The sequence below is a fragment of the Numida meleagris genome, chromosome 6, assembly GCF_002078875.1.
Source record: "Numida meleagris isolate 19003 breed g44 Domestic line chromosome 6, NumMel1.0, whole genome shotgun sequence".
Lineage (NCBI taxonomy): Eukaryota > Metazoa > Chordata > Aves > Galliformes > Numididae > Numida > Numida meleagris.
Window position 1 is genome coordinate 25,792,098 of NC_034414.1, and position 25,406 is coordinate 25,817,503.

General features: G+C 41.8%; 1 protein-coding gene and 1 long non-coding RNA gene across 2 annotated transcripts; one reads left to right on the top strand and one right to left on the bottom strand.

Moving 5' to 3' along the window:
• Positions 48-23,602, bottom strand: EHD4 (EH domain containing 4). Its single transcript, XM_021402293.1, has 6 exons — positions 23,364-23,602; positions 16,758-16,934; positions 14,159-14,256; positions 9,083-9,495; positions 6,760-6,924; positions 48-4,578 (listed from the first exon to the last, which is right to left on the bottom strand). The coding sequence occupies exons 1-6, from the start codon at positions 23,600-23,602 to the stop codon at positions 4,042-4,044; spliced, it is 1,629 nt and encodes a 542-aa protein (XP_021257968.1). The 3' UTR covers positions 48-4,041.
• LOC110401328 lies at positions 19,565-23,348 on the top strand. The gene is made up of 3 exons (XR_002440331.1): positions 19,565-22,042; positions 22,246-22,349; positions 22,818-23,348. It is a non-coding gene; the product is annotated as an uncharacterized LOC110401328 (long non-coding RNA).

Consider the following 25,406-nt stretch of genomic DNA (forward strand, 5'->3'; position numbering starts at 1 on the left):
GGTTACTGAAAGGTTATCTTTTAGAAAGAAAAATACAAACAAAAATGTCAGGTAGTTCAATATTAGTTTATTAAATCAGCATTCTTTATCATCACTTCCTAAAAATGATTACAAAGCATATTAAAATATATTACAATATCTGCATGGAATTTATTGTATAATAAAAGTGCAATAACAATGAACTTTGTTTGCCTAGCTGGACAAAGTGAAACTCTCTGCACAGATCAAAATCCCTCAAAAATAAATGAGTGCCTTTGAAGAGAAAACACAGTATTTAACAAATGTATTAGAAAAGGTAAACACATGAAGTAGAAAAAGTTCATGCTCATTTTCTCCATGTTAAGTTATACATACCCAATACACCTCACACTCTTTGCTTGAATTCCAACAATACAAAGAGCCACCAAACTGAGTGCACATTTTGAATGGAAGGAAGTGAGAAGAAACAGGGTACATTTCAAGTACTGTAGATGAACGATGTTGTTTCAAGTCAGAGACCAGATACTGCTGCTTTAATATCAGGTTCTACACAAATCTACACCACTCCCAACCAACAACTGGGATCTCATCTCGATCTAAAGATCTTTGAAAACTCATCATTTTCAACCTGCCACAGTTTTAAAAGGCTCTTGCTGTTCTGTAGTGTAGTTTTGAACAGTTGTCCCACATTTTCTCTTCCAATCTACAACAAAAATCTAACATTTCTGTGGGAACAGAATTATGGTTGGGAATTACAGCTGTAGCAGAACAGTTGGAGAAGAGCTAAAAGCAGCAGTCTCTACTTTGGCTTACAGCAGTAGGCTACACCAATAAGCACTGATTTCACAGGATGAATTCTTGACAGTTTTGAATGATCTCACAGGAAACGTAGTCAAAATCCTAAGCATAAAATGACCCACAAATACAGGACCTTGTTCCTTCTTGAGTAGAGATTAATAACAACATCAAATGAACAACAAAGGTGATCTAATATTGATGTTCCCAATAACTACTTAGAGCACAATTTCATGAGAAGGTAATCCTGCTCCCTTCTCTCCTTCTCATAGTCCACACACTGGCTCACTAATTCAGCAGACAGCACTATCCAGATTATCTCCCCTGAGCAACAGCACCCTACTAGATTAGTTTAGCTGTGCAAGAAATTGCAGTTCAAAGACCACGTGAAATGTACTTGAATTTCCGTCAGCTAAGTATGACCTCTGTTAAGACGCCAGTGCACTGCACCGCATATCTACACATATATTTATGTGCATAGCTCTGCATGCTTTTACTCCTTCAGATCAACAGAGCAAATCCACCTCTACTGCTATACATGCTTCATGAATTCCCCTTCCCCTTCAAGTCTTGCAGGAAAAGAGCAAACCATTTCAACTGTATCTAAGCAAAGTATATTAACTTATTAATATGACACATTTCAATTTGTCTCCCCTACGTCCAAATTAGCACATTCTCATGGAGTCTGAAGAAAAGGCTGTGTTCTCCATTTCACTACCAATAAAATTTGAAAAAATAAATAAAGCACTGAAAAACTATTCTGCCCCTCTCTCTCCACTGCAGGAGGATATTTCTACTGGCATGGGATCACACAGCTCCAATGCATTTGGAGTATCACCCCCAGAAGCTACATGTGGTAGGAATTCAAACACAGGTCCACCCTGGAATTCTGTGCAGCAAAAGAGCAAGGTAAGACATAGAGGGCTGGAAGATCAGCAGCTTCCCAGATCTCTTCACCTTTGCACACTCTACAGTGGTCACAATATGCAAACTTGCTTTCTTTATTTTAGTGACTGTCCTTGCAAAGTTGGTCTGGTTGATCATTGTTGTACAAATTTGTCACTGACTGCAGACACTACACACAGTCATACATTACTATTGGTGCAGCCTGACTTTTAACACCCCTGCAATGTCTATTTGATACCTTATGTTCAACCAAAAATAAATTACATAGAAAATGGGTTACTCTGCAGAAATACAGTAGGTTCACATTTAAGTTTCACAGCTCTATGGAAGAGAACAGAGATGCACAAAGGCTATTTTGGCTCCTAACATAGGTCTAAGAGAAATAAAGATGGTATAATTGAATGATAAGTAAACAAAACTAAGAAAAATAAAAAGTGACCAAGTCCACAAGAATGATCAACTATGCCAGCATACCCTTGACACAGGCCCAGACGCCTAGCAAGGTCAAGGTGTTTTTCTGTCACTACCTAAAATAGCTTTTTTTTTTTTTTTTCCACACGGTAGAGCCTTCACAAATTTCATGCTAGTTTCACATTAGAATAGAAAAGATGCAGGAAGATAAGAGGTCTGGAAAGACTCAAAGTATGAAACCTGACTGACAACCTACAAACATATGATTTAAAGGAAAAGCTGAGGCTCTTATTAAATCACCTACAAATCCGAGCACATAAATGTGACTGAAGTCTTGATTTGGAAACAACACTCAAATTATTTCCCTCCCCAACACTGCTGCAAGGATGCTAAAACACTTTTTGGCTTGTTCTATCTCAGAAGGCACTACTGCTAACCCTTACTGAGACTCAACGAAAAAGTGCTTTAAGTTACAGTACCTTTGATATGTAGGGTATTTCATACTACAAATGGTGGAGTACACGTCAATTCTTGCACCCAAACATAGACCCAACCTGACTGCCAAGTGTGATTTCAAAAAAGAACTGGCCCTCCCCAAAAGACAAAAGTTCACAGGGCCAAAAATTTAACTTCTTTTAAGGTACTGATAAAAATCAGTATGTTCAACATTTTGATTGTGTTGTTAGAAAAATGAATGTTTAGTAAGCACCTATTCCTTTTGTGGATTGTTTTCAATAAAGAAATAATATTTGGAGGGACCAGTCTACAACTTCATTTCAATCAATGTAAAGATTCCTGTCCGCGGCTACATCTCTCAAATCTGCCACCATATCAATCCAATCTCTCTTTGGTGGTTGTCAGCTATATGTTGGCAAAAGATAGAGACAAAAACTTTTCTAAAAAATAAAAAAGTATATAAAATAATATATACAGATACCTGTATAATTACCTGTAAATAGGAATTAAATATCCATGAAAATCTTCTGAGACAATTCAAGGTACTTTGAAGATGCTGACTTTGAACAACGCACCTTTTCTTTCTGAATAGAATCTGAAACTTTATTTCAATGAAAACCAGTTTATGGTTTTTTTAAACTAATGAAAGCATTCTGCTCTCACTTTGAAACATTCAGGAATTTGTCTGCAGTGCAGCTAAACTGAAACCTTAAAAGAAACTCTGAAGCTAAGGAAGAAAGGAGATTCCGTTCTTTTAACAATAATACTGAGTATATAGTGCAGTACAAAAAGGAAGATGCAGGTATTCAGATAAGACACAGTGATGACAGATGGAAATATATTTTATATTTTATAGCTCTAAGTACTGAAGTTTTAAAACCAGTCTGCTCGTAAACAAGTCTTAAAATACTCCTCAAAAGAGCACTTTTTAAAATACTCTTGCCACGACTCCTCTTTTTCTGTACACCCAATTCAAATTAGAAAAAAAGAAAAATTAGAATTTCTTTTTGTATCTGTCTTTCTTAAACTGTAGAGATGCTAACATTCACTTAACATCTGAAGTATGCTTTTAGCATAGAAAATTTTCTTTGCATAGGCAGGTGAATGTAACATTTAGAGTTCCTTGCACTAACTAAAATAAATAGTTTAGGGAAACTTGTGATTGCTTAAGTGTTTACAATTGGTGAAGGTCAGCGATTTAATAAATGGGATTTTTTTTCACTGCTTTATGGTTGTAGAGGCAGCAAGATATGGAAGCAACATCACCTTACCATCACACATTATGATAGATTTATACAAGGCACTTGCGGATAAGCATTTCTCAGTGAAAGTCAGCAGGGGCTACTACACAAACGTTTCCCTGCTTCTGATTTCAGTAATTTGCGTGAAATGTGTTGTGAGGGTTTAAATATCTAAGCCTAATTTAAAATGTTGGTAGTTTCAAAACGTCTGTTGAAATATATCAAAAAATCCTCATCTTTCCCCTAGTATTTTTCACTCTGCTGTCTGCAAAGGTTTCCTGTGAGATGGTGGCACCAGGTGGGGAGGTAGCGTGCCAGGCAGTTCATATCCATCCAGTTTAATCTTGATGAGATGTTTTGCTAATGCAAACTCCTCCTCATCCAACATTCCATCACCATCACAGTCTGCAAGTTTCCAGATCTTACCCAAAACGCTATTGGGCAGTTTGGAAGTCACCATCTCTTTCTTTGCATTGATCCCAGATATTTTGCCATTGATCGGTGATAGAGTATAGAAAATCTCATCATAAGCAGGTTTATCTTTGGCAACAACCCATTCATCTTCATCAGCTCCTTCCTTTGCACCTTCTCCATATCCCTGGCCAAAAGGTCCTGCCATGGTGCCATCAAATGCCCCACCATGTACCATCTCTGTGGGCATATTGCTCTCTTCCTGGGTGATCAGGCTCATCAGGGAGGCAATCTTGTTGGCCAGCATGTTATCCACAGCTTCAATTAGCTTTGGTTTCAAAGAGTGAAATTTAGTGAAGTCACACATCTCCAGCTGCTCCTGTCAAAGACATAAAAAAGGTTTTGGTGAAAGTAGTTAGAAAAGTTTCCAATACAATGAAAATGATAGGGAATGGATTTCAAATGAAAATAACCTGTAACCTTTTGAAATAGTTCCCGTAACTGAAACTGGAATTTCTCATGAAGGAGAAGCAAAGCAAACACTACTTATCATAAATAGAATACATTGATCAAATATCCTCAGAATTTTGCAACAGTGCATGAGTTCCTCTATGAAATTACATTTACAACATAATTTTCAAAATGGCAATGCTTAAGAACAGAGCAGTTGACAATGTTACCTAACAACTTTCCATTTGGTGATTTTCTTCCCAACTTGCATACTTCCAAGGGAGTATGCAAGTAGGGCTTTAGTCCTGCTAGTCCTTCTGCAAATGCTTAAGGTTAAAAATAAATCCAAGAGTTTGCAGGATTGCTCTGATTTTATAGATTAAACTTCTTGTTTGTGAGTAGGTCATGAAGCAATGTCCTTTATCAATAAAGAAAAATTGAGTTGGGTTAAGAGCAGCAGTGTTTTTTAAAGTGCTGCCATAAGTCATGAAGTCATTTGGTCCCTGCTGAGTTTGTATCTTGTACATAAACTCCTACTAACCTCAGTGAGATTTTTTAACTAGCTGAGATGTCCTATTTCAACACAAGCCCAAGTAAGTCCTATGCCAGACCACAGAAAAGCTAAAAATTATTATTTTGTTATTTTCCTACATGCAAAAGGCTAGCCAGGAAAAGAAAGGTACAGTGGAAACATACACACACACAAAAAAAATCCTAAAAAACCCTAACCAAACCAGAATGGCATTAAACCGCTTAAAAAGATCATGTTGAAGCTACTACTCTACATATCTGAACTGTAGTAAACCAAGAAACCTGAAGCACAGAGATATTACTTCACCTGTGCACAAAGAACTTCGGATTTCTCAAAGGAAAAATTGCCAGCCAACAATGATCAGGTTGAAATCAGATGAAATTTATGCATAATCATAATCAGGTGAATTTTATGCATAAGCAGGTGAATGTTTATGCACAATCACCTGACTTGCAGTAACTGAGCAGTTTAAATTTATGATGTGCAATACATCTTAGAAAGCAAAGGTCAAATCTGATACCTATTTTCTCACAATTTTGTTCCTTGGTACAGAAGTGGTCTCTCATGTTTATATTTGCTGCCATCTGCTGCTGAAGTTTAGTGATATACACTATTAGTTTGATAAAGTGGCGTGCAAATTGTTTCAATACCCAAACTGAAAAGTAACATCTCTCATTTCCTATCATGAACAAATGTGGCAAAGGGAAGAAAAGAAAAACACGTCCCTTGCAAATCTCCCTCTAAAACCTAACATCATGAAATCCTTTCTCAGCAATTGTGCCTGTGAAAATCTTGTGCTAAATATACAAGTTACTGTCTCATGCAAACAATTGATTCCGAAGTTAAATATTTTAATTCATAAAAGAAACTTGTGCATCCCTATAGATAGATTAATGAATATAGTCAGTCATCTCTCTTTATGATTAGTAGTTTAAATATACCTGATAAATTGGGAACTGAGTTAAAGAAAAAAATTAAAAAAGACAACATTTAAGAATTAACAATACAAGTATAAATTAAGAACTTCCATCTTTCTTCTTCACATAATATGATCTTGAAAGGACAGGAAGAAAACTGGAAAGCTTTTAAGGCGCACTTTTCACATAATACATTGTCTTTATTACTCGCTGGCAAAACAGTATCAGCGAGAACAAGAACACAGAAAGGTGAACATGAATAATGTGTGAATACAGATATCTTCACCTACCCACATATCGGTTAGCAAAGCAAAAGCAATATAAATACCCATATTTAGGACACTCCAATTTTATCTGCAGCATCTTCAGAAACGTTCAGTATTTTCTGCCACGAGACCAAATATTGACTGAAATAAAGTTCTGATTCCTTAAGGTGATTTCTACAGTCTTATATCAGCAAATGGACATGTTAAGGAAATTATCAGTCATTTTCATTTTGTGCTGCTTCCATGTCATGCTAGCATGAGTGACTGATTGCCACTTTGCCATTTGCCTGAAGGCTCCAAACTATCATGCTGAGATACTCTGTCCTATCTTTTCTAATTGGGCAATCTTGCTGGAAAATTAATACAATTTCAGTAGCTGCGATCTATCATTTTACCTGCATTTTCCTGACTTCAGGGAAGTCCCCTGCTGAGATATGATATTCTCTTTGCAGCTGGCCATAGATCTCAGGTAACCTGCTGATCAGTTCCTTCTTCTTGTTCTCTTTTCCAAACATAGAGGGCATTTCTTTTTTCAGATAGCTGATTATATAAGCATGTACCTAAGAAGAAGCAAAGTTGAAATCAATACTACTGCTTATCTAAGCTTAACAACATTAGTGTTCTTCACCCAGGTCACAAAAGTAAACAGAAAGAATATATTCCCTAAGATACCTCAAGGACAACATTATCAACTGTTGTTTGTGGAAAGTCACAGTTACAGAAAGAGGTGTTAACTAGATTTTGCTGCTTTCAGCAGTCCTTTTAAAGGAAAAATGAAATCAACCGCATTTAAAAAAAATACAGATGTACAGTTGGGGAAAATTGAGTGCAGTTTAAGAATGAGCATTGCACAGCATTTTGTCTGTAGAGACCTCATTCTGACACTACATACATGGATCGTACAGACAGCACCAGCCATCCTGGTCCATCCATGTCAATAGTGGAGAGCTGTAACACTGTTTACTTGTCTTGCCAATTATTGTGGGAAGCAATTGATAATGGCTTGAGTAATCCTAGCATGTTAAGTGGCTGGGCTATCTAATTGAAGTGACACTGCATTCCTACCTATTTACTCAGAGAAAAGCAAGCACATACAGCCTATATTTATGTAGCCACAAAAGGATGACAGAGCAGTCAGTATGCTACAATAACATGCCTCGGCTGCTTTGCAAAGTGTCAGGGAGAAAAGTAAAGCCATTCCATCATATAAGTAAAGGCATTACTTTAGGATAACAAGTCCTAAGCCACTTTGATACTTGCAGAACTCTTTGAGTTTCCGATCTGCTGGGATCAAGATAAACCAGCATCCATCCCGTATATTGGTCCTCCATCCACCCTTCTCCAATCTCTTCCCCTTGTCACCCTCCTATCACCTTTCACCAACAAAAGGATCTGTGTGGCCAGGCAGTGAGCAATATGGTCCAGGACAATACTGGGGGAAGACCGACTACTACCAAAAAGTAGCAGAAGAAAAACATGATGATGCATATATGGCAATGAGTGTAATTAACACCTACCAAAACACAACAGAATGTGTGTTACAGTATTCTGTATAAACCTTACACACAACTTGTGCAGGAAAAGTGTTGTTCCATTCTTTTACTATATTCATTGAGAATCATACTGGAAACTGGAAAAAAATGTATTTGCTTATAAAATAAAATAGTGTAAACAATTTTTCTTTGCATGTCTTAAATTTAAACTTTCATATTTAACAAGAAACAGCTATGCAAAAATAGATTGTAAGCATTCAACACGACATCCTATCTAAAAGGAATGATTGTATTTTAATTGCAGATATACTCAAATTTCTACAGAATAGGGGAAAAAAAGCAGCATAAAGTAGTGGTTTTTGCATAAAACCATGGCATTTTTTAACAGAGGAGACGTGAATATTCTCTAGGATGACAGAACTGATTAAACATAAATATTTCCAAGACAGTTCATAAATAATCTTAAGCAATATTATGGATCTTATGTTTAAAATATTTTTCTGGGTTTTTTTTTCTTTTTTTTTTAAGTGTTATGTCTATAGTTGACAAGCACTAACAGTTTTGCATGTGTGTGTCAACAGGCATGTATGTTCTTAAAAGATAAGAAGAATACTCATCAGAATGGGAAAGTGAGTCACAGGACTTAAAAAAAAAAAGTCTAATACCCAAATTTGACAGCAAGTTAACAGTTTGCTTTTGTTTTGGGTTACTGAACACGTTTAAGAAGGGCTTAAGAACAGAGTGGTATAGAAATAGAACAAAAATACTATGCAATGCTTTAAAGATATTTGAATCAATACTTAAATAATTTAAATAACTAATGTTTCGTGCAGAAGGCAGAAAGATGACACCGGAAGGATTACATTGCTGCTGTTCTGCAGATATATAGCTTATTCCCCTTCCTGAGCTGTCTGATACACATGCCCCATAAGCACTGTGTTTTGTATTCACCTTTATCCACTTCTATTTTATGGTACATAAATGCCTAAAAATGACCCGATACGCTTCCATTTCTGAAATGATCGTAATGATCAATTTTAAAGTTAGGGAAGCTTCCCAGTACAAGTCTTTACCTCCTCCTATTTGCCTCTGTATCTTCTTTCTTGAAAAACAGACCAGTCAATCAATTTACTGAAAACCACAGTTTATGGGTAGAGAAAGACTGGGAAAGGTGAGAAAGGACACACTGAAAATGATCCTCAGTTAATTTAGCTAGCATCTTTACCTTTGCAAGTCTTGCTCTCTTAATGAGATCATTGAGCTTCCGCACGGCAGCCTTTTGTGGGAGACTCTGGATATCCTGGAAAAGATCCTGCGCCTCTGCCTCAAAGAGCCTCCGATTCTCTGTGTTTCGAAGAGGCTGGGCCCAGAAGGAGCCAATGTAGACCCGCAGCACCTCTGGAGTATTGATCACCTTTCCCAGGGACCACATGAGTGCACCGTAGACCCTCATCAGCTGCTGCGTATCCACTTGGTCGGCCTTATTAAGCACCACCCTAATCTTGTCATCCTGGCCCCGGAATGCCTTTATAGCCTCTGAAAACTCATCAGATATATCCAGCTTATGGGCATCAAAAAGGAGGATGATGCGGTCGACCCTCTCAGCAAACCACTGGAGGACTTGGCAGAAGTCATAGCCTGAGGAAAGAACACACTATTACAGTTTTCCTGCTCAGAGGAGAGAGTCTCAGAGAATGTAGTACTGGGGGTACAGAATAAGGGGATCCTAGCATCTCCCTGGAGAAAAAAAATGAGGTGGACCAACTGGAGAGTGAACAGTGAGGTCAGAACAACTGAATCCTACATTTCCTTAGACAGGTCTCACTGTTACCACCTTCTGTTAATATAGCTGCCCTTCTGATTTCCCTCAACCTTGCCATCCATCATCCACACTACATTCTTTCATGCTGCTGTGAGTTACCAGCTCACACTCACCTTTACGTCTTTCCAGAGGTTCTGATTTCAGAATGGAGAGTGAGCTGAGCATCCTTGTGAGGCTCTTATCACAGGATCTCCTCTCACTGTTAAAGCCAGCCACTCTGAAAGCACTGTCTATCTGTACTAACAAGTGCAACTGCAGCACTCCAGTCTAAGTCACCAATCAAAAATTTTTGGATTTAAAAACCATTTCCAAGCACCTATCTCTTTGCATTGCAACACTTGCTGTTATTTCTGCCACAATAAACTCTGAAATCCAACTTACAAGTAATGCGCGGACAGCTTTGAGGATGTGACAGGTTACAGAACACAAATCAGCAGTGACCTTTTTGATCATTTGAAACTGACTTTTTGATGTTCTGAAGGAAAGATTGTAGCACCCATCTGAATGTTTTTATAAGTGCAGATGGTAGCTTAATCCACACATCAAACAGCATTCAGGAACTTTTTATTTGGAAGTGACACATTCTATCTGCAGTCACCACAAATGATGTGGCACTGGGCTGGGTATGCATGTGACTCATCTTGTTTGAGTAAGAAACAGCAGACTCAGACCAGGAGCAGATATTCCAGCCCAACTCTTCCTCCCAGAAATAACTGTAGATGCTTCTCAGCCTCTTGCTGCTCTACTGTTGCTTCTTCTTCAAAGGTCTGTACCTAAGACTACTGTCAACTATTATATCCAGACTGAGGATGTCTCAGGAGTTCTACATCTACTTGCAAATGCATATTAAAAAGCTGCAAGTCACCCTCATACCCAGCTAAGGGACGAAGGAGAGCAGCAACCTATGAGCAGCACTGCAGAACTCTTGAGCTCATCCTGAGCTGCAGGAGGGAGAGAGCCAGTGCCTTCAGCAGAGGCACAAGGGTCAGGTGTCCATAAGGGGCTCAACAGGGAGACAAAGAACAAAACAGAATGATGTGGATGAGATGAAAAAGTTGGAGAGATACTGTGAGAGTTCACCAGCTCTGCAAACACTGATCAGAGCAATGAACGTGTACTCTGATGTATCACTGCCGCAGGGCAAAGTACCAGCCCTAGGCACAACAGTCACCAGCTCCACAGCTAAGCCATCATGCAGTACAAGTGCGTGTCAGTTTTCTGTGCCAGTCAGTAACAAAGATTTAGACAAATGATAGTCTTTCCCTTTGGAGACCAAACTAAATAATTTCCAGTTTGCCCTAACACCATCTCCCAAAGTTTCTCCAACTCAGAAAACATTCAGGGAGACCTGATGGGTGGCACTCAACCTCTGTGAACAGGGACAGGCAGATTGTCCAGTTCTTCCACCCCTGGGGCTGGTGTTACTGCAGCAGTACACATATCTCTGCAGCACACAGGTATCTCTTGGATGAATGCTGCAGTGAAGAGCTTCTGTGTTTGCAGGAAATATCCACTTACTTCACGAAGCTGGGGTAGGCAGAGCGTTTGAGCAATCCCACTCACCAGTGCTGCACAAGTGCCATAAAAACAAGCCCGCAAACACACAAATTCTGGACCTGGACAGGAATTTCAAATGCAGCGCAGGCCCACACAAAGATGCATTTGTTAACACTGCTGTCCTGGAGTGAGTTTTCCAGTTATGCCAATGAAAACCTGCACTCCTGCTGGCAATTGAATCCCAAGAATTACAGTGCATCACTGCAGGGAAAGCCTGACACAATGCTTTACTACTTACATCACCTCTCCTAAACTATATTTTCAGAAACAACACAGAACTGAGAAAATTACAAATATCTAATAATTCTGATTCTTTTTAGAATCATGCAAAAAATGCAAGGTAAGCAGTGTCCCCCATTTTCTGATGAGCTCTTTCCCCATGCTTCTTTAAACCCTTGCCTTAGGGTTTAGTACCAGTTAGCTTCCCAGACAGAAAAATGTATGTTTCCTTTTCTGTCACCATGCATTCACTGGCATTTGCAGTAGAATCAAGGCGTGGTCCCTGAACACTACAAGAGGAAAAGCCACCACATTTTCTGAGTAATTGCTTTAATCCTACAGAGGACAACCATTCTAGCAGCCATGAATCAAATTCTCCTCCCTTTCTCAAAGCAGTTACTCCCCACACCCTGGCAGCCATTGCTTCATCTTTCTCCTTTCCTTATACTCATTGTTCCTTCCAAATATTGCAGACTATACCCACATTTGTATCTGAAATCAGGTTTTGTCATCTGATGCTGCAGAACCTCCTCGTGCACTCACGGGGCGGCAGCAGCATAGGGACAGCCATTGTCTGATGGGACAATGCCAGCACACATCTGCACATTCTCACTGAGTCACTTACACACACAGTGAACTGATAGGCAGGAAGCTTCGGGCACATGCTCCTGCTGACAACAGGAGCAGGAAAGGTGCGTCAGAAAAAAGACAGCTTTGAATATTGTCCCCACTGTACATTTTTGATCTTCCAGAAGGCAATGAGCTCCTTCATCCTTGGCCACTTTGTCAGCTTTCCAGGGCTATAAATAAAACAGGTTGAGAAGCAATGTGCCACCTGTATGTCTGCAGTCCCTTCGCTTTTTTCCTGTATTTTGAAATTAAAAGTCGATATGTGATTGCTGGTGAAAAGAGTGAAAGTTGAGGTCCTGTAACCTGAGAATGGTTGTTACTCTTCCAAACATGCTAAACACCACCAGAAAGAAAACACGCTAGACCTCCTGGATGCCTCTTCCTTGGAGACATTCAAGGGGCTCTGAGCACCCTGATCTAGCTGTAGGCATCCCTGTTCATTGCAGGGGAGCTTGGCTAGATGGACTTTAAAGGTCCCTTCCAACTCAAACAATTCTATGATTCCTCCTCTGGAAATGTAACTGAAAACTCAGATGTGAATAGGCACCAATCACGTACAGGATAAAAGCAAATAATAATAATACTTCTGAGGTGTTATTTCATGTCACATTCTATTATTGGATTATGAAAACTCTCATTTTATGAGATTTTTAGAAAATAGCATCAAGTTTCATTAGCAAAACCCAAACTTAAAAAGAAATAAAAAGTTGATGAAAACTAAAAAAGAAACAAAAAAACAAGCAATAATTAAGACCTGTAAAAATTTGAAATACAAAAATCTGAAGCTGTCAGAAAAGAAATTCTGCTAAAGAATCACCTGGTTTGTTTAGAGCTTTCCTGGCAAGCAAAGAAAAGAGTGCCCATGCTCAAGTCTGTAACCACCTTTAGTGAAAGAAGATGGCAGCTCCGACACCAAAGCGCACAAGCTGTCACCTTACTTCTGTTAGGAACAGAACTTTGTCTGAGAGAGACATATTTAAGGACAACAGAAAATATCCTGTAGAATCTGCTTTTATTTGTATTCCTTGATTTAAGAAGGAAATCTAAACAGCTCAAACTTCAAAATGTGCTAAACTAGCTTATTTATGTATGTTGAAGTCATTCTAGAAGCCATTCAGAAAGGCCATGCAGTGCAGCATCACAAGATAAGCCAAGTTTGCTCTCCACAAAACCACTAGTATCAGAACTGCATAAGCAATTTGGAAATCATATAAAGGAAACATATCTAACTACAAAACATTTGAAACATGGGTAAGCACAGTATTGCCTAATCAAAACAGCATGCAGTAAGTCCATACAATAGGTCCATAAAGCAACTTGCAGGTACACCAGGAATGCTGACTCCCAAACCTTATTTATGGTAGAACCATGCTGGCTAAAGCTAAACAGTATCCTGCAGAATCACATTTTTGATTAAAGAATTATGCCAAGTTACGTATTCAAGAAAATCCCTAACTTATTGAAAAACAACCTGGTGAAATGTAAACTAGTCAAATTAAAACCTTGTTAATAGATAAGAAAGGCTTAAACTTATGACTGAGCACTGTCTATGTGCAAATCTACTGTATCAAAGGGCAGGCCAATTAGGCCATTAAAACAATTGATAAGGCACATACCATGCTGCTCAGAAATTCAGTTTCCGAACGATAAAGAAGAAATCATTCTGTTAAGTCACAAGAGCAATTCTAGATGGCAGCGAAAAGCCACAGTCTTTCAAGCAACACACAGCTACCAGTGGAACATAACCCTGGAATGAAACACAACCTTCTCCCACATGCACATCAAGTCTTGTGCTCCTTGGCAGTCCCTGACAATGTTGAATTTTGTCACTCAATTGCTCACTTTTTTGGTGGCTGATTATAATGACACCTCCATTTTCTGAATATTTCGTGTTCTCTTTCACACTGTTAAGGAAGTGACAGGTGATACTTGAATGCTGCCAAGCATCACTTCCCCTTCAGTTAAGAGAAGGAAAAAGGAAACTGGATTCCAAAGCAGCAAAGCAGAGTCAGGATACTGAAGAACATCTTTGGTAGCAAGTGTGCTCAGATATTTTCAGCTCCTGCAACTAACCCCTGCTTATGCGCTGTTTCTCTCCAGAGAGGATGCCTGGGCTGTCGATGATGCTGATGCTCTTCAACACCTGGTTAGGCAACTGAGAACACAGGAACCTGCAGGCAAGGAGGAGAGAAAAAAAATATTAGCAAAGAGCTCTAACTTACATATAAATTGTACCTTGAGGACTCTCCTTAACGTATTAGCTTTCAGAAAGACTCAAGTAATATTAAAGAAAAAGGAAAGAGAAAAGGGGAAAAGGAGAAAAGGGAGAAAGAGGAAAAAGTTTTTGAAGTCCTTAGTGAGCCCCTTTACCCCTACATTTGTCACAACATTTTCAAATCTAAACAAAACAAAGAGATGAAAACATGGGCTATTCATGTAACACTTAGAAAACTAAAAATCATCACACTGCAGAAAACAAACATTTTGCTAGGATCCAATTAGGCATATATAAGAAATGATGGCTCATGTCCTTTGCCTTTTGCCCAAATTCAGAGATTCAAAAGAGAAGAGAAGCAGATGGAAAGCCATACAGACAATATGCTTAAATTACTGCCAAGTCAGCCCTCACTTGCTCTGGCAGTGGTTGAGTGGTGACTGCTTCTACCTTGCCAGCCTTCTGGGATGGCTTTTGCAGAGGACTGTAAATAACTAGCATTTCTCTTACAAACAGAGCAAAAGCTTCCATGCTACCAGAATTGAAAGTTTAAATTACAGGCAACGTGCTTTGAGCAATAATCTCCTATCTAAGTGAAATGACACAAATTCAATGGTAGTATTAAGAAAAATAAATAATTCACATAGCCTCTGAGAGTTACATCTCCCACAGGTTCAGAATGCCTCACATGTAAAACCCAAACTCTGATGCTTCTGGGATAACTCATGATTGAAAAAAACTCTATCTCCCTTCATCACAAACTGCCTTTAAGAGACTTGCATAAGTGTTTAATCTTCTTATGGGGCAGTGCTTGAAGACTATACTGACAAGTGCACAGTGTAATCCAGCCTCTGCAAAGCTTGCACTATACCACAGAAGACAAACTAAACAGTCAAATTAAAAGCTGTCACAAGAAAGCAAAGTAAGAACAGGGAGGTTACTGAAGATACTATAATGAAGTCTAAGGCAATATCAACTAAGTAGGAAAGAGAAAAGAGGTGTTGGTTTAGAATAAGCAGCAATACGATCAGAGCAGCAGACTGAGGGTGGTGCTGGGGAAAGAGAAGCAACTACCATCTCTGCTGCAAAACAAAGACAAAGGAGCTAATGTGAATGCCCAGGAAGATAAGGTTGCTTACAGCACTGCGGTATAACAATATCGCAGTCACCAAACATACTTGAATAATTTAGCTAGTTACTTTGAATGCACATCTCTTTAGTCAGCAAATAACCCATGCTTGCCTAAGATTCAGAACCTGACACAATGAGCTGGACTGATGGCTTAGCAAAAAAAAATGAAAAATAGTACCCTTTCCTTCAAACAAACTTGCAGCATTATTACATGTTCAGTGTAAATAATTATTTGTTGTGAAAAATACTATTCACAGTACGATTATGTTAGCTGTTTTCATAGCTATATAGCACACAATGGTGAGGAAGAACAGAACTTAGCTAATCATCTCACAGAAAAGGGACCCCAAAAGTAGTATTTAAAATTGGAGCTGGCTGCAGCTTTCCACAACACATATTACCTCTCAGAAAACAGATAGCCGAGCTGATCATGAGCAGCTATAAACTTTCTTCTGTGAGTATGCACAGCAAGAGATAAAACTGTACATGATAAACTTTTAACACATATGCCAGCGTTTATCAGCCAAACAGGAAAGTTTATTGTTAAGAGAGAACCAATTTAGATTAATTGGCTCACAGAAGTAGACCTCCATGTCAAACCACCATCAAACACAGGAAGAAAACAAGGAGATTACTCACACAATATGGAAAAAGTTATTAATAACTTCAAAATGGAAATATTTAGATGGTGAGTTAAGCTACCTATTGCAACATTCACAGCCCCTGAACTTCTCTGTTTGTTTTTGTAAACACACAGCAGGTATCCAGAAGATAATGCTATTATCCTGGTCTATTGAAATGCTTGAAACCAGCTCACCTGTTCCGGTTGTCAGAATTAATCACTTAACGGCATGGATATATTTTATCTTCAAAAGACATATGCAAGTATTCTCCTTTCTTGCAGGTCTTTTTACAGATATCACTGCAATTCACACCTTTAAAGAGTTTCTGAAAAATCTCCGTTGTATAAGACCAGTATAGAAGAATAAGACAGTATCAAAGGAATTAATCTTTCTGTATTTTTTAAATAATAGCATTTGTCTATTATCTATTATAAGTAGTATAAATATAGTAATAAATAATAGTACTTATCTATTAGTTTTATTGAGCAGGGGAATTTGTGACCAAACTAATCCCGAGTTCCAGCTGGCATAATGTCTTAAAGCCAAGTCAGCTCTAAGCTAGTGCTCATATTTGAATACTTATTTCACACTGCTCAAAATGAATACAGCAGGAAAGACTTGGCAAACAGTACTGATGCTTGAAAGTGGAATTAAGTAGAAATTGAGACTTAAAGTCAAAAGACAGCAAACAACCAGATCTCACCTGTTCAGGAAAGCATTTCCAAACCGGCTGAGCTTACGGAATGGCTTCTTAGGATCAACAACCAGGGCATTTCCTGGAACGCTTCCTTCTGATTCTCCATACATCACAGCAATAAATGAATCTGTGGTAGGTTCTGGACCAATCCGCATACCTGGGAAGTCTTGTTCCAGCAGGTATCTAGTGATGGAGAATATATAAAGTAACAGAATGAATGACTGAGAAATAAGATGAAGGTAAATAACTATAATGCCCTTGAAAATTCCTAAGGATACACACAATAGAATCATTAACACAGTAAACACAATAGAACCATAAAATTGCATTTTTATCTGCATTTCACTATTTGTATTAGGTAGGAAAAGTTAAGAAGACTGAATTCCAGTTTTTACAAGTAGGTAAAAAGATAAAGTCACTCCCTTCACAAAAACAGAGTAGAAAGTATTCCCTCAGCTGCAGCACCAGAGTCATTCAGATGGATATTTCTACCAAAGATCACAGTACTGTAACTTACACTAAAGGAGGTGACTTTCTTTTCCCTATGTTTTCAAGCCCTTACAAGTGTTGAGTACTGAAAGGGAGTGGTTTGAAAGCACAATGAGCAGCATCAGCTTGCTGACAGATGTAACCGTTCAGTGAACTCTGTTGCAACACAGAATTTTTACTAACTTCAACTCACCTTTCCACAGGCAGAGAAAATACAGTTAGGAGACAATATAGCTACTTTTATTTGAGAGAGAGGAAAGAGCTTTTATTCTGGTCTGTATATGAGAAAATTGTTGTTAAATAAGTTAGACCCACAGAACTTAAGGGCTGAAGGTAGCAAGCATCCCAGAGGCACGAGGTCAGGCAATGCCAGACAGAAACTATCTTCCATCCCCTGTGAGTAGTCTGCTCAGAGACACAGACTGCATGTAGACAGTGGGCCAAGTCTGATACAGCAAGTCGAGACTTGACAAGAAGCAACCAGAGCAGCAGTGAAAAGCATAGTACTGGATGAAATGCACACAAGGTAAGTCCCAGATCCCATGAGATCACGAGGAACTACATCTTCAAGGGGACAGACTCTTTAGCGGGGCCTGTTGTGATACGACAAGGGGAAATGGTTTCAAACTAAAAGAGGGGAGATCTAGATTGGACATAAGGAAGAAGTCTTTTACAATAATGGTGGTGAGGCACTGGAACAGGTTGCCCAGATAGGTGGTGTATGCCCTACCCCTGGAGACATTCAAGGTCAGGCTGGACCGGGCTCTGGGCAGCGTGATCTAGATTTAGATATCCCTGTTCACTGCAAAGGATTTGGGCTAGATGGTCTTTAAGAGTCCCTTAAAACATAAACGATTGGATGATTCTATTACATCTGGGTAGGGAATCCAAACGCAGGCTTGGACACCTCTGGGGCAATAGGATCGCTGCTATCAATCAGAAAAGCTCATGAAACTGGCAGGCACTGGTGATGAACCTTCAGTGGTGGTCTTTTAGATGACTAAAAATTAATCCCATAGCCTGCTCATGAGGCTGCCAGCACACACAACATTTGCAGACTTTACAAAGAGCTGGCAGCATCACGCACCTTTCAAGATTTTCGACATCCATATTTTCAGCTCAGAACTCAAAAAATAGTGTAAATTCAAATTAGCTCTGTCTTTGAGACATAGAACAAATACGAACAAAGTGCTATGGAATTGCAATGATACTTCTATGCTGACTTCAAAGATTCTGCTTTAGAAGCCAGCCTCTTGAGATGGTGAAAATGTAGGAAGGCACGAGCTCCTTCCAAATACGGGTCCCACCCAGCAGCCAGCGCTGTGCCTGGTGCAGCTCTTCAGCAGACAGCAAGCACTATGCAGGGCAGGTATTTTCCATTAAGGTGCTGGCCCACAGACACACATCCAGAATCAGGACAACCTAAAATAAACCCCAAGATCTTGTGCGTTGGCAGTACAAACTATATCACACTTCCTCTCATTATGAAAATATCGCTTTCACTCAGCCACACAAAGGGAAGAGCAGCTTTCCATAAGCTGAAAAGCTGCAAACATCTTTGTATTGCGTGTGATATTAGCACAGGAAACTACCTGGAATTTTAGCATCTGTGACCACATGCCCTTCTCAGGAATTTTCACCAGAGGGAGTTCAAAAAGATTCACAGGAAGAATGCTTAAAAATAGCAAGCGCCCCAAAGACAGTCTGGATCAAACAGCAGACATCCTGTTGACTCGAGGGACTTGATCTTCTCCCTTTGTTTTCACCTGGGCTATAACCTTTCTGCTGCACTAATAACCATTTGTCTCCGTCCCTTGGCCAGATCTATAGCCAAACTCCGGGAAACCAGTTCACAAGGTTCCTGAGATAGCAAAGATTACTCACAGTGGCGGATGCTGATAATCATCTCAAGTCTGCACGCTTCAGTTAAGCCACGCTAGCATACAAACGCGGGTTGGTTGGGCAGATGAGCAGTGGGCAAGGATGCAATGTGATGTACAGAGAGACTGACTGAGCCTCTTCCTAGGGCTGCTCTCCACCATTCTACAGGCCACCACAAATCCTCACTTTTTTTTTAAACACAACAAAACTTGCAGAAAATGTCTGCTGCAGTACAAGAATTCATACAATCACAGAATCATAGAATGAGTTGGAAGGGACCTTAAAGGTCATCCAGTCCTCTGCCGTGGGCAGGGCTGCCACCCACCAGATGAGGCTGCCCAGGGCCCCATCCAAACTGCACTTGATCGCCTCCAGGGATGGGGCACCTACAGCTCCCTGGGCAGTCTGTGCCAGTGCCGCACTGCCCTCTCAGTGAAAAATTTCCCCAACATCTTATCTAAATCTCCCCTCCTTTAGTTTGAAAGCATTCTCCTTTGTGCTATCATTCTGTTTGAATAACAAAGAAATTAAGAAAGCCTCCCCCTGCCAACCCCAATAAATAAAGGATGCAGCCCGTTCTTGCCATACATCCAACTGCACATCGGATACTACAGACACAATGGGGAGCTTTCACAAAACTCAGCTCTGGCCGAGGTACATAGAAGGAAATTTATCATTTTCACCTCTGAGTAATACCTCTGAGCACAGTAAGATCATCGGCTGGCAAGCTGAGGAATTCACTTCTGGTTTTCCTCATCACAGTAAGTAAATGAAAGAAAGCAAGAGGGGGAAAAAAAAAAAGCAAGAGAATAAGAAAGAAAAAGAAAAGGAAAGCAAAAAAAGAAAAAAAACCACATTCAGTCCCTTAAACTTCTAAAAGAGAAGTTGTTAATAAGTTAAACATATCAGATTGGAAGTTTGATGCATTGGAAGGAAAGTAAAAACTCAGTGACTATAGACTTGCAGTGATGACCCCTGTCTCTGGCATACCACAGTTCTCTTCTCCTGTCCCTCCTTTTGCCATTCTGAAGCCACCATGGGAAGCTGAGAGTATTCCAGAGCTGCACAGGTACAATGCCAAGTAGCTTACACATAGATAAGCACCTTGGCACTCAGCCATCCTCCCACCAATCAGACAAGCATTACCACTTGGGCCTGGGTATTGCTGTTTGAGTTGTCAGCACTGTCAGATATCTGAATAAAATGGTGTTATCATACTACACCTTACTGAGTGAAATCAGGAGGTTTCATTGCATTGTTCCAAGTGCAAAGTGTATCAGCAGCATCAAGTGAAAAAAAGAGGGGCTGTCAGTGTTTGTTTTCCCATCTCTGTCTCTTGGGACATGTGGCCATTGCAAGATTGGTGTTTTTCATGAAGACTCGGTGGAAGGAACTGGGTGGATGTGTCTGAGCCATGAAAATGGGTGGTTCTCATAATAATTCCCAAATCAGATTATGCTGTGCTGAGTAATTACAACGAGTAAAGCTGAAATGAATATTCACCAGTGGAACAGATTTGTGGATCCACGTGTAAACAGGACAGCAAACACCAAGGCAGACCTAATGTGTCCTCCTGACTATGAAATGAGGAAAGGTGAAACAAAAAGCAGCTTTAGATAAGATTTAAAATAATGTTTGCTTGCCAAAAGGCTACTAGCAAAAAAAAAAAAAAAAGAGAAAAAAAAAAGAGATATAGTCTAACTTCCTTCTAAAGAAAACTAACAATTATATACCCTGAATTATTATAATCTTGAGAAGTTATGGCATTTTTCCATGAAAAATCACCCTCTCAACTGCATTATGAGGATCAGTCACTGTGACATAACCTCTATACTATTGTCATACACTGCTGCTGCTGTTGAACAGTGTTTCCCCATCCTGTTGCAGCCAGTTGCTATCTACAGGTGTTATCTATTCCACGGCAAACCCTGATGTAATGAATACCGATCTGCCCCCTGGGAAGGTGCTGGTGCTGAGGTCAGCCTGTTGGCCTCTGGAGCACTAACAACTGCTTTGTCACTGACAGGGTCTCAGTGGTCAATTCCTGAGGTCTCCAACTCCCAGCGAGGTATGAAACCACACTGTGATCTACCTGAATGGGGACGGGATGAAAGGGGTAGGTGGGGGAAAAGAAGGGCACAACACAGTAAAATAAGTTCCTTCCTCCATTCAGTCAGGGATTTTAATAAGAAGTATGAGAAAGCTTTGAAACCTTTATGTCAGTCAAGTTCAGTTGACATCTACCAGAGGATTCAAGTCTGTCCAGACCTCCTATTCCTGCAGAGATGACTGCAAGTCTCACTACCCTGGGAAGTTAGGCTAAGATGTTTGGAAATGAAATTTCCTTCTTCATCCAGGCAGTATGCTAGTACCAGTTAGCCCTATTGCTCAGTATTTTATGGTTAAAGTGGTAACATGTTACAAAGCAATGGCACCAAAAGCACTTGTGAAGCAGCTCAAGGACCATCATACTGACTTAATCCCAGTACTTAACATGGGTACCTGTAAAGGACAGAAAATCTGAATGCCCACAAAGGAAGAACGTGAGTTCTCATCCAAGGCAAAGTGCAGCAGGAGGGGAAAAAAAAATATGAAATGACCCAGCAACTCAGCTGGCAAGTGGCACATGTTTGGGTGCATGGTATTCTGGCCTGTTCTGTCTCCAGGTTACCCATGCCCTCATCACCCAGGTAGGAACAGTTAGAATCACAGAACCATTGAGTTGGAAGGAACACTTAAAGGCCATAGAGCCAGCCTCCCCTGCAATGAACAGGGCCACCTACAGCTAGATCAGCTGCTCAGAGCCCAGTTCGGCCTGACCTTGGATGTCTCCAGCGATCGCACATCCACCACCTCTCTGGGCAATCTGTTCTGGAAACGCTTACCTGGCAACACACCCAGACCACCAACACAGCTATCATGTGAGCACAAGTAGCAAAGAAAATGAATCAGTCAGGGTGGCTAAAGAAATGCTAGGAAAACCTAAGTCACCCAGCCCACAAACACAGGCTTCCTTTCAGCTAGCATTGGGGATCCCGAAACTGAGTTTCCCTTCTTTTAATGAAAGCCCTACTTCTATTTTTAAATGCCATGCTCCAAGCAAACCCGCTCTGTGTGTCCACAGGAGTTCAGTACCCACCAGAGAGCTGTGCTCGGCCCCGAGCTCCCATGCAGCTGCCGAGCAGGAAGGGAACACAACTGCCTCTGCAAACATCTGAAATAGCGCAGGTGAGCAAAGGCAAACGCTGCTCTGCAGCGCAGGAGGGAGGGAGCTGCACAGGCAGAAACCTTTGGAACTAAAAGGGACATATTCGTATCATTTACAAAGGTCAAAGCTTCGCCCAAAGACCTCTCAGCATCTTCTGCAGCGTTCTAAACAATCTTTATAGAATCACAGCGTTGTTTGAGTTGGAAGGAACTCTAAAACTTCACCTAGCCCAACTCCCCTGCAGTGAACAGGGACACCTACAACTAGATCAGGGTGCTCAGAGCCCCATCCAGCCTGGCCTCAAGTGTCTCTAGGGATGGCGCATCCACTGCCTCTCGGGGCAATCTGTTCTAGTGCCTCACCACCTTATTATAAAAGACTTCCTCTTTATATTTCAGCGAAATCTCCCCTCTTTTAGACGGAAACCATTTCCACTTGTCCTATCACAACAGAACCTGCTAAAGAGCCTGTACCCTTCTTTCTCACAGCCCCTCTTTAGATACCGAAATGAAACACATGAGAAACACAGGAGACAAGCACACCGAGACAAATGCAGGCACTCTCCAGCTCCCTAAAGTCACTGCAAACTTCACGATGATAACAGGTAAGGTGCAAAAACACTGCAAAAGCACCAACTATATCTTGAACTCGAGAGAAAGAAGAGGCGGAGATAAGGTTACACGGTCGTTGATGACTGATGCTCTTTCAACGCAAAGTAACCAGTTCTCCTCTGAAATAACTGAGAAAAGTTAACAGGAAGTACCCACGAGGTTACTCCCAGCACAACGCGAAACCGAGAGAACCTCCTTAACCAGGAAGTTGGCAGAAGAACCGCAGAACACCGAGCACGCCCGGGAGCAACCCCATCCCCAGCACGGGGCACCCCGCGCCGCCCCACTCCCCGCTAGCACCTGCTCGGGGCAGCGGGGCCCGCTGGAGGCGAGCGGGGCTCGGCGCGGGGCTCAGCGGGGCAGCGCCGCCGGCGGCCGGGGCGGCTCCCGGGAGCGGGACGCGGGCCGGGGTCCGCCACCTACCGGATGAAAGTGGTCTTGCCGGTGCTGTACTGCCCCACCAGCAGCACCATGGGCTTGTTCTCGAAGTCAGCCTCCTCCAGGGCGGGCGAGTGGAACTCATGGAAGCGGTAGTGTTCCTCCAGCGGCAGCAGCTTGCGGAGGTAGAGGTCCCGCAGCCCCCCGGTCACCGTCTGCACCACATCGCCGCCGCCACCTCCGCGCTCCCGCCCGCCGCCCTGCTTCCCCAGCCAGCTGAACATCCCGCCGCCTCCTGCCCGCACCGCGCCGCACCGCGCCCCACCGCTCTGCCCGCAGCGCCGTTCCGCTCCTCCCTCCCCCGGTACGACCCTGCCCGGTGGGGAGGCGGCGCCACGGCCGGCAACGCCCGGGGGTGATGGCTGCAGCCTACGACACGGCCCGACGCGAACCGCCCCAACAAACCCGCCCCCAGCAGATTAAAGGTCTTCTCGGCTGCGGAGCTGATGCTGCGGCACCTCGCAATGAAACCCAGCGGCTGGTCTGGCAGCTCAGCCGCCCGGATGCCTCTCGTGTTTGCCCGCTGACGGCTCCGTGTGTCTCCGCTCCGCTGCCGCATTAGGAGCTGTCCTAAACGCGGCGGAAATTCCCCCGATAGCGTTCGTGTTTCGCCGTGCAGCGTCCACCGCCGTGCGGTTTAACCGCAGGTCTCGGTAGCACGTTCAGCCACTCGGGAGGATCACCTACTCCCCTCGTTTTACAATAGATTTCAACAGAATACAATAAATATGCCAAGACATTGAGGACATCCGTAAAATGAATACTTTCTTCTCTCTCTCAACTTAAAAAAAATAAAAGCTTGTTCTAGTTAAAAAAAAAAGGGGGGGGGGGTTGGGGGGAAATCTTCTTCTGAATCTGTGTTTAAACAGAATGTTGGAAGTGCTTCCTTTGTGTTGCAATCTGACATCACTGTCCATTCTGCAATACCCCTATACCCTAAATCCCTTTTGGCGGGCCCAGCACCCCCACTGATCCCACTCACTCACAGTTTTAGCTATTTACCTTTCTTCCTTCTTACTTCCACTGTGACTGTTACCCGCTCTCTGTGCTCCCTCTCCTTCCTAAGCACATCAGCAGGCTGAGCTGTGCCCTTTCCCTGCCGCCCTCCCAACCCCATTCCCCAGAGAACGCCTTCCAGCTGAACCAGCGCTCAGCCCCAGCATTCAGCCTCGCTTTCCTGCTTCATGTTTTATTTAGGGCTGCACATGTGTTTTGCAACCCTTTTGTTGCAATTTCCATGCTGAGTCTAAAGATTTTATGCCGCTTCATGAAGGGCCCCGTTGCCTGGCTTCCTCATTCTGGGAAATGCTCTTACAAATTCTGAATGCTCTTGATTATTTACCATCTGCAAAAATATCTGAGCGTGGGGTCAGGCCTCTTGCACTCTGGTCCTTGATAGCAGGCAGCACTGGGGCAGAAGAGCATCTCAGGAAGAGGGCAAGGGCTTTGTGGTGCTTCCTTGGGCTGTCTGCTGCCTCTGGGGTTGGTGGCTCACGGCAGATTTTGCAGCGCTCGCAGTTCCCTGCATTTCATTCCAGTCGTCCTTTCCTTAGGTTGCAGATTCCTTATCTCTTTGCCCCTTCTGTGGAAGCTGTTCCACCTCTTTGGCCACCCCTGTCATTCTCCCCTATGTTCTTGCTGAATACAGGGAACTCAGAGCTATGAGTTATTATTCCAGTCCCACGCTATGCTTTGTAAAGTGGGGTAAAGTGCCCATTGTTCTCCATGACCCCTTTGTGGCGGCTGGAACGCAGCAGGAAGGGCAGGGCAGCGCTTGCTCTCACACACCTAGCTCTGCTTGTCATCAGACTTCCTGCCTACATGCTTCCTGCTGTCAGCGGGACAGTTTGCCCTTCAGACAATAAAGCTCCAACCGTATGTGGGTAACTGGGAGCACTTCCAGTTTCCCAGGCCTGGCCGTGCCCTCTGGCTGCATCCAGCCTCGTACTGCGAGGAGCACCAGCACATGCCTCACCCTCTGGTTTCCATGGGATGTAACCCCTGGCACACAGGAGCTGTGCAGGCTCC

Bases quoted from the DNA above. Each gene is read 5' to 3' on its own strand.
- EHD4 (XM_021402293.1), bottom strand. From the start codon at position 23,602: ATGTTCAGCTGGCTGGGGAAGCAGGGCGGCGGGCGGGAGCGCGGAGGT. The intron at 16,935-23,363 runs GTAGGTGGCGGA...CTCCATCACTAG, and splicing joins GGCAAGACCACTTTCATCCG to ATACCTGCTGGAACAAGACT. The intron at 9,496-14,158 runs GTTAGTTGCAGG...TTCTTTCCTCAG, and splicing joins GAAACAGCGCATAAGCAGGG to GCTATGACTTCTGCCAAGTC.